The sequence below is a fragment of the Nerophis ophidion genome, linkage group LG18, assembly GCF_033978795.1.
Source record: "Nerophis ophidion isolate RoL-2023_Sa linkage group LG18, RoL_Noph_v1.0, whole genome shotgun sequence".
In the NCBI taxonomy this organism is placed as follows: domain Eukaryota; kingdom Metazoa; phylum Chordata; class Actinopteri; order Syngnathiformes; family Syngnathidae; genus Nerophis; species Nerophis ophidion.
The window spans coordinates 24,415,414-24,428,456 of NC_084628.1; the positions used below are offsets into that span (position 1 = coordinate 24,415,414).

At 41.5% G+C, this 13,043-nt stretch overlaps 2 protein-coding genes across 4 annotated transcripts in view; both read left to right on the plus strand.

The window, feature by feature from the left end:
• lrch3 (leucine-rich repeats and calponin homology (CH) domain containing 3) overlaps nt 1-2,260 on the plus strand; it is a 25,890-nt gene extending 23,630 nt beyond the window's left edge. For 2 of the 3 annotated variants that reach the window (XM_061877782.1, XM_061877783.1), the window contains exon 20: nt 755-2,260. In XM_061877782.1, coding sequence (XP_061733766.1) covers nt 755-913 — 159 coding nt within the window. In that variant the 3' untranslated portion in view covers nt 914-2,260. The other variant, XM_061877785.1, reaches the window with a different exon arrangement.
• An 855-nt stretch (nt 2,261-3,115) lies between these two features.
• rpl35a (ribosomal protein L35a) lies at nt 3,116-9,720 on the plus strand. Its single transcript, XM_061877786.1, has 5 exons — nt 3,116-3,231; nt 3,705-3,740; nt 9,079-9,231; nt 9,413-9,557; nt 9,641-9,720. The coding sequence occupies exons 2-5, from the start codon at nt 3,730-3,732 to the stop codon at nt 9,662-9,664; spliced, it is 333 nt and encodes a 110-aa protein (XP_061733770.1). The 5' UTR covers nt 3,116-3,231; nt 3,705-3,729; the 3' UTR covers nt 9,665-9,720.
• The last annotated feature ends 3,323 nt before the right edge of the window (nt 9,721-13,043 follow it).

The window sequence follows — 13,043 nt, forward strand, 5'->3', positions numbered from 1 at the left end:
TGGAGGTAATCCTCTTTTTTCATTGCCCCATTTACTCTCTGTAAAGCACCAGTTCCATTGGCAGAATCAAAATTAATGAAAAAGCGTTGGTACACAGGGACATATTTGGCGTAACAGTTCTTTGTTCGTAAACTGGGAAGTTTGCAAAAAGAGGTGTTGGGTAAATAGCGGTTCCACTGTGTGTCAAACAGCTGCACAGCTGAGACAGTAAAGTGGTGATGATGTCTCCAAATTAAAACAAGTCTTCATCTTTTGACTCCGCTCACAGGGCATTTATTCCTTTCTACTAATAATTCTTCTTTTTTTTCTTGTCTTTTCTATCTCCCACTTTTCATTAATCCCTTTCTGTGGTCTTGTGTCCACATGGCACACATGCGCGCGCACAGAACCGCTTGTGTTCAGTCGGCGAGTAGACTGTCACTGGCTCCGCCCCCGGCGGGAGCCTCTGTCCAGGTGCAGCTTTGCTCTGTTCTCCATGTCCGTCATGTCTGTGAACCATCAAGCGCGTCGACGTCTTTTGTTCAAGCTCCCTCAAACCTCCAGTCTTAAGTCGTGGAGAATGGCCATACATAAAAGGTGTTGTAAAGTCCACGCAGGTGCGCAAGTGAGCTTCCATGTGGACCATCCTGCCCCCCCCCGTCCCTGAACTCCCTTCATTGTTTATCCTTTATGTTGCTTTCATTTAAGTTCTCATCCATCTTTTCATTTGCTTTCTTTTTGCCTCCATGTTGTTTGTTTGCTGTTCTCCATCCAGAGTCACTTGTGTCTTCCTCTTCACATCTTGGAGGAACAAGGGCTTCCCCAGGTGGCCGCCACAGTGGGCGCGCTGCTCGACCTGGCCCCACCCAGACACGCCGTCGCCACGACGACGACGTCATCCGCACCCACAGCAGGAGCCTCTGTCATCATGTAGTCACGTCAACACGCTCTCATGCACACTGCGGTTTTAAGCATGTCCCATGGTCCGTTTACACACTCGTTAGCAGCGCCTCAAGTCTACAAGGAAGGTTACAAAAGTTTCTTTGTATATATGGTTTTTTTTTTTAATTTAAGTTAAAACGCAAGTTTAGAACTTGTGCATTGTTGACACTAAACGCTGTTTTTCAAAAGCAAAAACTTTGTCAAGTGGATGCTTTTTAAAATGCAACTAAACTAGCTCGACGCTAGCACAGCCAACATTCAGTCGGATGGAAAATGATGGCGGGCAACTCAATTCCTGCTAACATTGCTAATGATGAATGTGGCTTTATGCAAATGAGTAAACAACTAGACACGTTGGGTTTTATTCGGAAATAGCTTTAAATGTATAATATATTACATTTGACTAAAAGGGCCTTACTATTTATTGGAATTTTATTGATTTGAATTTCTGTCTATGTCAACAGAAAGACATGTTGGCACCTCAGTTAATGGATGTCTGACCCAGACAAACGTACATTGGCTTCTTTGGTAGTGTTGTGTCCAAGCGTCCACTGACACTGTTTAACGCTTGAGACCGCAAACAAAGGATACAGTTTTGTTTTATGCTAACCATGTTAGCGCTCCTTGTGGCTAACATGCTTTGTGTAAAGGCTTCTATCTTTTTTTTGCTCTTTTTTTTTTTTTTGTCTATTTGTTATTTTTTATCCATGTGACACATCCCTAACTGTCAAAGAGACCGACGTCTCTTCTACCACCATTATTTAGCACCTTGTTTTTGATCATATCAGTTTCTAATATTTCCCAGTGACTATCCCTAGACCACGTCATGTGGACCTTCATCAGCTGAGTGACTGTGAAATGTTGGGAAGTGCCTCTTTGGTAGTTGAGCCTCCTGTTGCATTGTGGGACATGGCATGTCCTTTGACCTCGAGCAGGGGGCAGTGTGTGCCCGTCTACTCCTTTGTATCTGTGTACAAAATATATCATGTAAATATAATAAAAAAAAACTGTATATAAAAGATTGAAACTGCTGTGTTGCCATGACAACGCAGCATCTTTCTGGCTCAGGCGGACACAATCCCTGATGAGAGGTCAAAGTTGAATTAATGTCCACAAGCAGCAGTTTCCGTCTGACATAAGTGAATCCCTGACGCACTCGAAAGTGTGTGTCGGTTACCAGGACAACAGCCAGGCTAGCACTTGTTAAAGGCTTTAAAAAGAAAATTCCACTTTTTTTTAAACATATCAAAGTGTTTGACACATTTTCACTTGTTGGTCTTTTGCTGTAAAAAAACAAAAACATTTTAACACATCTGTCAAATAAATATTTGAATTTGAATTGTGTTTGCTGATGTTTTAAAAACACCTTAAATATGTATCCCTATTTTGATACTTCTACTGTCATATTTGTGTTACTTTTATTAACATTTTTATTTTTGTCTTTTTTTTTTTAAACTGAGGCTTTCATTAGTACTTAGGTTTTAATTAAATATTCATATTTTGTTAACATTTATTTATTGGGTTTTCTTAGTACTGCATGAGCTACACAGTGCCTTCCTTAAAACTCATGTTTTGATTAGTTCTTATGCTTCAGGCACACATATTCCTAGTTTGAAAAAAAATAGTTTCTTCCTCTTCCTAAACATTGCACATGCTAACACACTTTCTTAAACTCATGTTTTACTAGTACTTATAATACTTTTTACAACACATTTATTTATTTTTTGCTACTTGACCTATATCCATTTGTGCGTTCTGGTCTAAATATCTATAAATGAAGCCTTACTATCTTTACTTCTAGTTTTACTTTATCCATCCATCCATTCATTTCTACCGCTTATCCCGTTTGGGGGTTGCTGGAGTCTATCTCAGCTTACTTTATATTTGTCATTATTAAAGTATGGTTTTATTAACTGTCATTTAATGCATTGACGAACATAGGTTCTAAGTGTCCTCTATAATAAAAAAATAAAAAAATCATAAATATTGATGAGTTAGGCTCCAGCACCCCCCGCGACCTGAACGGGACAAGCGGTAGGAATGGATGGTTGGATATGTCAATGTTGAAAATGGTAGAAATCGTGTCAAGAATGTATTCCCCTTGTGTGTACAAGTACAACAAAAACATTCACCTTTTATCTTATGACAAAAGTAAGGTTAAAATTATCCAATTACATAACAAACAATGTTGATTGTTGAATTGTCAGCGATCGTATTTTGATCAGGCACACCGCGGACACCACTGTTTACAACATTTTCCCAGAGTCCTTTGCGTCCGGTCTTTTTGCCATATCTGGGGCTGTAAAGCAGGTAAGACGGTCAACATGTCAAACAAAATAAGCCAGAAATCTCCCTTTTTTGCGTGCTCTACTCATTAATTTCGTATTATCGCTTAACCCTACGGTCATTTGAGTCTTTTTGTCATTGTGGACGTCGTGATGGCCGAGATTGAGATCGGATCCTCTTGCTAACTGCAGCTAGCACCGCAGGCTGTTCCGTTCGGTAGCCCGACATCAGAGGCCCATGTTGGCTTGGTTGTTGGAATAGTTTTCGGTCTTGTAACACGTGTGTCTTACTGGGTGCAAAATGCGAATAAAATGTTTTTACTTTTCATTGTAAGTCTTACCCAGCGCTTGACAGTGAGTGTTAGCGGTCTTTGTTTGAAAATTTTACTACGTAATACATTGCTTTATGGTTCCTTTTTATAATGAATGTTCTGACCTGTTAAGAGTATCATGTCAGTGTATTTTTAGCATTATCTGACTGTATGCCTGTGTACACAGGTGAGATCACCTGAGAAGAGGGACAATGCCAGGAAGGTAAGTTGCTGATCTAGTGTTTACCACCAGCTTATTTACAGTTTTCAGTTTTTCACATATGTCGTAGTTAGGGTTGGGTATCGTTCGAATTCGAACCATTCAGATTCTTTGTCTAGATTCCGATTCCTGATGATTGTCGATTCCGGTACTTCTTGTACCATGCCGAGATCTATGTGTTTAACAGGTAGTCCCTGGAAAGTAGTATGTATTTTAGGTTGAGAGTTTTCACCATATCCCTGCAAACATTAACAAATATGTAATGTTGCTGTTTAGCCCAGTATCAATTAGCTTAGGTCTAACATTATTGCTTAACTAACTTAAATGTTGGAGATTCCACCTCTGAAAAGGTATGCAGTCTTGGCTATGTGTGCAGTGACCTTTCTGTGGCACCAACATCTTCCCCATTGCCGCTACGGTGAATGGAGTACGCTGAGCACATCGCGTAGCCTGGCTAGCAGGTTGTAAATTGTCTATGGAAAAAATATGCGGACTAATTTCTTAGCTGCCTCAACGTTGGCGCAAAACACATTATTTATTGCATATATATTATTTTACTGACCGGATTCGGACTGCAGTGCAGTCACCGAGGTGCCAGGCTGGGCGTCGGAGCCAGAGGAAGAGGCAGAGCAGGACGGTTGGCGTGGCGCGTTGAAGACGGGACACGAATTTATTTGTACTCCATGAACTCGGAGGTGCTTCATCATGTTCGACGTGCACCCTCCTAAGCACGAAACAGTCCTGTCGCATGTGTTACATTTCGTCGATATTTAAATAAATGATAAATGGTTTGTACTTGTATAGCGCTTTTCTACCTTCAAGGTACTCAAAGCGCTTTGACACTACTTCCACATTTACCCATTCACACACACATTCACACACTGATGGAGGGAGCTGCCATGCAAGGCGCCAACCAGCAACCATCAGGAGCAAGGGTGAAGTGTCTTGCTCAGGACACAACGGACGTGACGAGGTTGGTTCTAGGTGGGATTTGAACCAGGGCCCCTCGGGTTGCGCACGGCCACTGCGCCACGCCGTCCCTTTTCATTTATTTTAGTAAAATAAAGCCACACTTTCGACCGCCGACGCCCGCTATCCATGTTTGACTAACTCGCTCGGCTATGCTAACACTTTTGGCGGTGGGCGCTTCTTCGTTGGTGTTCAGCGGCTTTTTCTTCCGGTCGGCAGAGTGGGTATCAAAACTAGGAATCGAAATTTAAACCTCTGAACGATTCCGGGAGAATCGGAAAGTTAGTCCCGGTTCCAATCGATACTCAATACCCAACCCTAGTTGTTGTGCCATCTGTCAAAATAACTATTAGGATTGTTCGGATGGGTGCATGTAATACACATCTAGATTGGATTATTCTCTGGTGTCAACATGCAATGGAAATTGTTCCTGAAGCCATCAGTTTCTATTGGTTTCAAGCCCATGTGCCAGAACACGCAAATTACGCATTGACTAATCGTTTTTGTGGTTATGTACGTCAAAATGTACAATGGAGCCACGTTTTGCGAACTAAGGTGGTTCTTAAACAGGGACGGCGGAGAGTGGCCATGCGAAACCCGAGGGTCCCTGGTTCAATCTCCACCTAGTACCAACCTCGTCACGTCTGTTGTGTCCTGAGCAAGACACTTCACCCTTGCTCCTGATGGGGGCTGGTTAGCGCCTTGCATGGCAGCTCCCTCCATCAGTGTGTGAATGGGTAAATATGGAAGTAGTGTCAAAGCGCTTTGAGTACCTTGAAGGTGGAAAAGCGATATACAAGTACAACCCATTTATCATTTAAACATAGTCCTTAAATCGAGGTTGGTATAGCAAAGCAAAATATTGCCTAAGAAACTATGTAAATATGAATATTGGTTTCCAACCTCGACAAAGGTCCATATTTTAGTGAAGTCTTGTATACTTTGAACACAATATAAAATGTTGCGCAGTACTGTTTATCAAACAGTAAGGAGTGGTGGATCAACTTTCTCTCAACAAGCCAAAAAACAAAAGGTGAACTGTCCTGTATGCGCACACACAGAAGACCACTTGGTGCCCTCACTAATGATTATAAATCATAATACATTTTTAGCCTTATTGCTACACTAACAAACATTTAAAAATAGGAAAATCCACTTACATTACCTCTGGCAACGAAGGAGCTGACGAGAAAAGACTGGGAGATTGGCGGGGTTTGAGGGTTGATGCCGTGTATGAGCAAGAGGTTCTGCTGGAAGAGCGTAACTCCTCTGTGCAATAAGTTTGCTTTGGCATCTTTTTCTAGAAAAATCTGGTGTCATCCCAATTGAAACTTCCTGTGGTGCGCAGCCGTGGTTTCTTTCATACTTGTGAGCGCAATTAATGTACTCCTTGCAAACTTTTGTTTTTCCCAACTCCCGAACGAGTCCCTCCTTTTTACGCTGGTCTGTTGTCTTTTTGGGACTCGTATTGAGTTAGTGTAACGGGGACCAGCCAGTGTGGCAGCGCCAGGTTCATAAACCTCACAACTTCATAAAAATGTTAGTCGCTGGGGTCGCAGCTTGGTTTTTTAGCCTAGTGACTAGCACACTTACCTCTGTCGGAATTCGCGGTAAGGCAAGATCGATACACAAGATAGAGCCGCTACATTGGCAACATGCTTCAAAATGGAAAAATCCAAAAGGCACACACACATGCTAAAGCCTTAAAGTGACAGGTGTACTGTGCAGCAATTGACGAGGAGGGCTCCGCCTCCCCAAAAATGCTGCGCCCTGTTTTTTGCCCACAGGCAATATAAATGATACATTTGTCAGACAATAAAGCTTTTAATGCTTTTATTCATACATCCATTTCCTACCGCTTGTACCTTTCGGGTTCACGAGGGGTGCTGGAGCCTATCTCAGCTGCATTCAGGTGGAAGACGGGTACACCTTGGACAAGTTGCCATCTCATCACAGGGCCAACACAGAGAACATTCATACACTAGGGTCAATTCAGTGTTGCCAATCAACATATCCCCTGGTGCATGTCTTTAAATGTGGGAGGAAGCCGGAGTACCCGGGGGGATTCATATTGGGATAATACCTGTTGATGACACATTGTAGTTGTCACTGAAGAACAAAGACTAACTTAACACCGTAGAGGATACCTAAGCAAGAGCTCTTGGGCGCAGCCATTTAAATACAGAGATACCAAGTATAGTATATTGTCAATTAGGGCTGCAACTGTGCAGCTCAATCAGCTGTCAGGCAATATTTTAATAGTATTTTTTTTTTTTAAATGTTCAATGTAAAAGAAAGGAAAAGCAAATTGTTAAAAAAAATAATAATAAAAAAAAGTGTGTGTGTGTGTGTATATATATATATATATATATGTGTGTATGTATTTAAAAAAAAAAATCAGTTAAAATAGCAGCAATGAAAACAAACAACAGAAAATCAAACTTCCTCAAATAAAATAATTTTGTGATGTTTTAAAAGATGCACACTGGTATATTGACTGTTGATTAACTCTTGGCAGTTTTAGCACTTTTAATAGATTTTATCTTGATTTATTCTTACAATGTTGCCTGTTTAATTTTTCTAATTTATCTTGCGATACCTCCACATTGGTGCCAGTCTGTCTGTGGTTCACATTTGTTATGGTGCCTTTTTTTACGGGGTTGCAAACTGATGCCGCTTTAAAAAGTACATGAATTAATGTCAACAAAGTTAATCTGGCTGAATATGGCTAAAATGATAGTGAAATATATTTTTCACAAAACATTATCTCACACCTATTAGCTAGCTAGAAATTTACAAGCTAACACTCTTATCGAGGTTGTTATTGTGCCTTTTTTTATATCATTGCAAACTGACGCCGCTTTAAAAAGTACATGAATTAATGTCCAAAAAAGTTAAGCTGGTTGAATATGGCTAAAATGATAGTGAAATATATTTTTCACAAAACTTTATCTCACACTTGTTAGCTAGCTAGAAAAGTACAAGCTAACACTCTTATCAAGGTTGAAACAAATCCAGACGTTCCTCCAGACGTCTGACATCATGTCTTCGTTTTAAATGCAAGGTCTGCTTTGCGAAATGAGTGGGGTATTCATGTTTTTGACAAGAATAAGAGGAAATATCCTCACACTTTACACGTTATCACTGGAAATGTTTTTGCGAGTGGTGATGCAGACCCACTTCCGCGTGTGATGACGTCACGATTATTGTGGACAACACATTTTTTTGTTGACAAATTGTTGCAGCCAAACAGAAGAACAACAGAAATGTGGATAGAATCATGTTACAACAAAGTAACCAGATATTAACAGTAAATAAAAAATGAGTGGTTGTGATAAAATAATACAACTTGAAAAGACACAATGTTACTCCATATGTCTGTCGCCAATTTAGGAGTCTTTAACCCCTTTTGAAATTGTTCTAGTACCTTTTTTATGCCAAATATACAATAGATATCCCCATTGCAGGAGGCTGCAGTATACGTATATTGCAATTTACCGTATGTTTTTAATCAAAGGATAGTGATTGATATTAGTGAATGTTCATTGTATGATAAGCTGTTGCAGCTTCATTCATGTCGTATTGCTAGCTGGCTGCTCACCCTGCTAACTAGGGATGGATATCGAATTTTGTACTTTTATAAGCATTGACCAAATTCTGTCAGTAGTACAGTGTATCATTTGACGTAAAATCAAACTGCCATATTTCAATATCCTTTTGTTTCATGTGACATCACGTCTGGTTGCAAAATGAACAGAGACTCACGTAAACACTCAAGGCGAATTCAGCTTAACTTTTAAGTAATGTTGCAATTTTCACACCAACAAAGTGAGTATGCTTGGGAGAAAATGTTTGACTGTAAAGTAAGGCCCTGCTCTTCCAAAATACACTAACTTGATGCTAATTTACATTGAGTTTGCCATAGACAGGCTACTATTCACATTAGCAACTTTACATGGCAATTTCAACCACTCCACATGTGGCAATGACACCTACAGCAAAGATGAATGTTACAATCAAACAGCAGGTGTGTAATAATCGCGATACTTACAGTATTAACATATTGTAGGGTGCAACATAACACAACATTGAACTTCCAGGAAAAAGCTACTTGTTAGACAACATACTCTACATACAAGTGCGACTGCATTGCAGCTGAGACTCATTTAATAAAACAAGATAACTGGACACCACAGTTATCAGTTCATTTTTAAATGTTCAGTTAAAGGAGGAAAGTATTAACACATACAAAAGTACCAATAATTGGTACCGTCAAGTACCAGTATTGATTCCCAGGTACCATAAATCTGTATCTCATCTGTTCAAATGTGACCAGTACTCATCCCTACTGCTAACGTGTGTTTGTGTGCAGACTGTGGAGTAAAGCCATCTTTGCTGGCTACAAGCGTGGTCTGAGGAACCAGCGCGAGCACACGGCGCTCCTCAAAGTGGAAGGATGTTACAGTCGTGGCGAGGTGGACTTCTACCTCGGCAAACGCTGTGCTTACGTCTATAAGGCCAAAAAGTAAGGCAGCTCTTTGTCAAACATCTTGTAAACATTACTTTACACTGGTTGTGTGTGTGTGTGTGTGTGTGTGTGTGTGTGTGTGTGTGTGTGTGTGTGTGTGTGTGTGTGTGTGTGTGTGTGTGTGTGTGTGTGTGTGTGTGTGTGTGTGTGTGTGTGTGTGTGTGTGTGTGTGTGTCAGGAAGACGAGGACCCCTGGTGGTAAGGCCAACAAGACTCGTGTGATTTGGGGAAAGGTGACACGCGCACACGGTAACAGCGGCATGGTTCGGGCCAAGTTCAAGAGCAACCTTCCGGCCAAAGCGATGGGACATCGCATCAGAGTGGTGAGTGGCGTGGTTTTGTGTAACATGCAGCCTGGTTCACATGAGTGTCCAATCAGTCACATGATTGCTTCCTGTCTCCGCAGATGATGTACCCATCTCGAGTGTGACAGCGCCTTAGCAACTTGTTGTTTGTAAATAAACAATAAAATGGACCCCATCAGTATGCTTCATCTCATCTTTTCTAAACTTCACCCCCCAATCCGAAGAGACCTCAGCAGTCTTGTGTGGTCACTACATTAGGTACACTAGTAGTCAAAGTGTCCGCCCTGACATCGGTAGGTTGTGAGTTCAAACCCCGTCCGAGTCATACCAAAGACTATAAAAAGGGTACCCATTACCTCCCTGCTTGGCACTCAGCATCAAGGGTTGGAATTATGGGTTAAATCACCAAAAGTGATTCCCTGGCACGGCCACTGCTGCTACTGCTGCTGCCACTGCTGCTGCCACTGCTCCCCCTCACCTCCCAGGTTAAATGCAGAGGATGATCTCACCACACATAGTGTGGGTGTGACAATCATTGGTACTTAAACAAAGCTCTCACAGTGCAGTACAGTCGGGCTACTCGTGAATAATGGATGCACCCTTAAAAATGCCTTTTTTCACTTTCTGCCTTGTCTCACACACCTACCACTTGTAAAATAGAGACGGGGGAAATGGTCCCAGTTGAGAGCTGAAACCACACTTCTGACTTCCTTGTAAAGGCTAGCGGTGATTAGGGATGGGTATCTAATTCAGTTGTGAAATAGGCACCGACCAAGTTCTGTCTGTACTAAACACCTGCTCACATAAACATCATTCAACCGTTACTGCACACTCAGCCAATCTAAATGTTGTATTTTTTTACACCGACAAAGCAAGCATGCTTGATAGAAAAAGATCAAACGTGAAGTAGGGTCTACTCTTCCAAACTGCACTAGCTTGATGCCCTGCACACTTGGTAGTGAAAACTACAACCAATATGAATATTGCAGCCAAACAGCTGGTGTGTAATAAGCACAATACTTGCAGTATAAACACTTTGCAGAGGACATCAAAATCAGCTCCCTGGAAAAGGCTACTTCTTAGACAACATACCATAGATTGTTTATACCGTACTGCCATCTAATGTATTGGAAGTGTAACTGCATTGCAAATATTACTCAGATGTGTAATTGTATTTCATTAAGGATTATTTCGTATCTTCATTTAAATAAAAATATATTTTTATCTTTTTTAGATACAGTCAATAAATAATGTGAACACGTATCATAACATGGAAATCTAAGAGAATGTGTTGTGAATGAGGATAGTTCCATCCATCCATCTTGTTCCGCTTATCCGAGGTCGGGTCGCGGGGGCAGCAGCCTAAGTAGGGAAGCCCAAACTTCCCTCTCCCTATCTAGCTCTTCCCAGGGGATCCCGAGGCGTTCCCAGGCCAGCCGGGAGACATAGTCTTCCCAACGTGTTGTGAATGAGGATACTTGTGGACTGGGAATTTTTTTTACATGCGCTCTGAATATGCACTGTTGATTGATTGATTGAAACTTTTATTAGTAGATTGCACAGTGCAGTACATATTCCGTACAATTGACCACTAAATGGTAATACCCAATTAAGTTTTTCTACTTGTTTAAGTCGGGGTCCATGTTAATCAATTCATGGTAAAAACTTAATGAGGTGGATTTGAACCAGTGCCCTAAGGCAGTGATCCCCAACCTTTTTGTATCCGCGGACCGGTCAACGCTTGATAATTTGTCCCGCGGCCCGGAGGAGGGGGGAATCCTTTTTCTTTCTTTTTTTTTCTTTGTCATGAAAAAGGGAGGTTTTTGTGGTTGGTGCACTAATTGTAAGTGTATATTGTGTTTTTTATGTCGATTTAAAAAAATATATATATTTTATTTAATTTTTTTAATAAAAATGAGTAAAAAATTCTTCTGCAGCCCGGTGGTTGGGGACCACTGCTCTAAGGAACTCAGCATAAGTAACTACAGCCCTTCACTCTACCAAATGAGCTATTGAAGAGATTCACTGTTACTGCTTTTAATGTAACCAGATGGTTGTGTGGGTGGGACAATGCTGGGTGCTGAGGCAGAAGAAGCAAAGCAGCTTGTTAAGATTTTAGCTTAGAAAAACCCCCGTACCGAAACGGATCAATACAAATACACGTACCGTTACAGCCCTACTAACAGATCGAGTAGAAACTTTGAGGAAACAGGATGAAACGACAAGGGAATGAACACAAATACCATTTTTTCCGATATATGATCAAAATATTCCCACACGGCGGAAATTATCTCCGACGACGATAAATGACAAATGACCAACGACAGAAGTGCGGCGACTCTGTTGGCAGCAGCATCTCGTTGACAGATGCGCTTCCTTATAAACACAGTTTGGCGCGCAGGTGCCAGTGCGACATAGTTCGCGTATCGGTCACGTGACTGAAACAGCTCATAATCGGCCATGTGACTTTCGAAAAGCGGTACGCTTCGATGCATCGGTGTTGCCGGACCCATCACTACAAGGCGCTAACCAGGACCAATCAGGAGCAAGGGTGAAGTGTCTTGCTCAAAGACACAACGGACTCGGACTCGGATGGTAGAAGGTGGGGGTTGAACCAGGAACCCTCAGATTGCTGGCACGGCCACTCTTCCAACTTCACCACGCCGTCAACAAATAAAAATAAAACTATAAAATAAGTTTAATAATGCCATCCATCCATTTTCTACCGCTTATTCCCTTTGGGGTCATGGTGGGCGCTGGTGCCTATCTCAGCTACAATGAGGCGGAAGGCAGGGTACACCCTGGACAAGTCGCCACCTCATCACAGGGCCAACACAGATAGACGGACAGCATTCACACTCACATTCACACACTAGGGCCAATTTAGTGTTGCCAATCAACCTATCCCCAGGTGCATATCTTTGGAAGTGGGAGGAAGCCGGAGTACCCGGAGGGAACCCACGCATTCACGGGGAGAACATGCAAACTCCACACAGAAAGATCCCGAGCTTGGGATTGAACCCTGACTACTCAGGACCTTCGTAATGTGAGGCAGACGCACTAACCCCTCTACCACCGTGAGGCCCGACAAGTTTAATAATGCAAACGTAAAAAATAATTACTTCCTCAAGTTGGATATGAATTGCTTGAAAAAAAAAATAATAATTATTTCTTACTCATTTTAAAACCATTAAAGGCCTACTGAAACCCACTACTACCCACCACGCAGTCTGATAGTTTATATATCAATGATGAAATATTAACATTGCAACACATGCCAATACGGCCTTTTTACTTTACTAAATTGCAATTTGAAATTCCCCGGGAGTTTCGTCTTGAAAAGGTCGTGTAATGATGACGTGTACGCAAGACATCACGGGTTTTAAGGAAATATGAGCGCTGCACACACACACAGCTAAAAGTTGTCTGCTTTAACGGTTTAATTACACAGTATTTTGGACATCTGTGTTGCTGAATCTTTTGCAATTTGTTCAATTAATATTG

Bases quoted from the DNA above. Each gene is read 5' to 3' on its own strand.
- rpl35a (XM_061877786.1), top strand. The intron at 9,232-9,412 runs GTAAGGCAGCTC...TGTGTGTGTCAG, and splicing joins TACGTCTATAAGGCCAAAAA to GAAGACGAGGACCCCTGGTG. The intron at 9,558-9,640 runs GTGAGTGGCGTG...CTGTCTCCGCAG, and splicing joins TGGGACATCGCATCAGAGTG to ATGATGTACCCATCTCGAGT.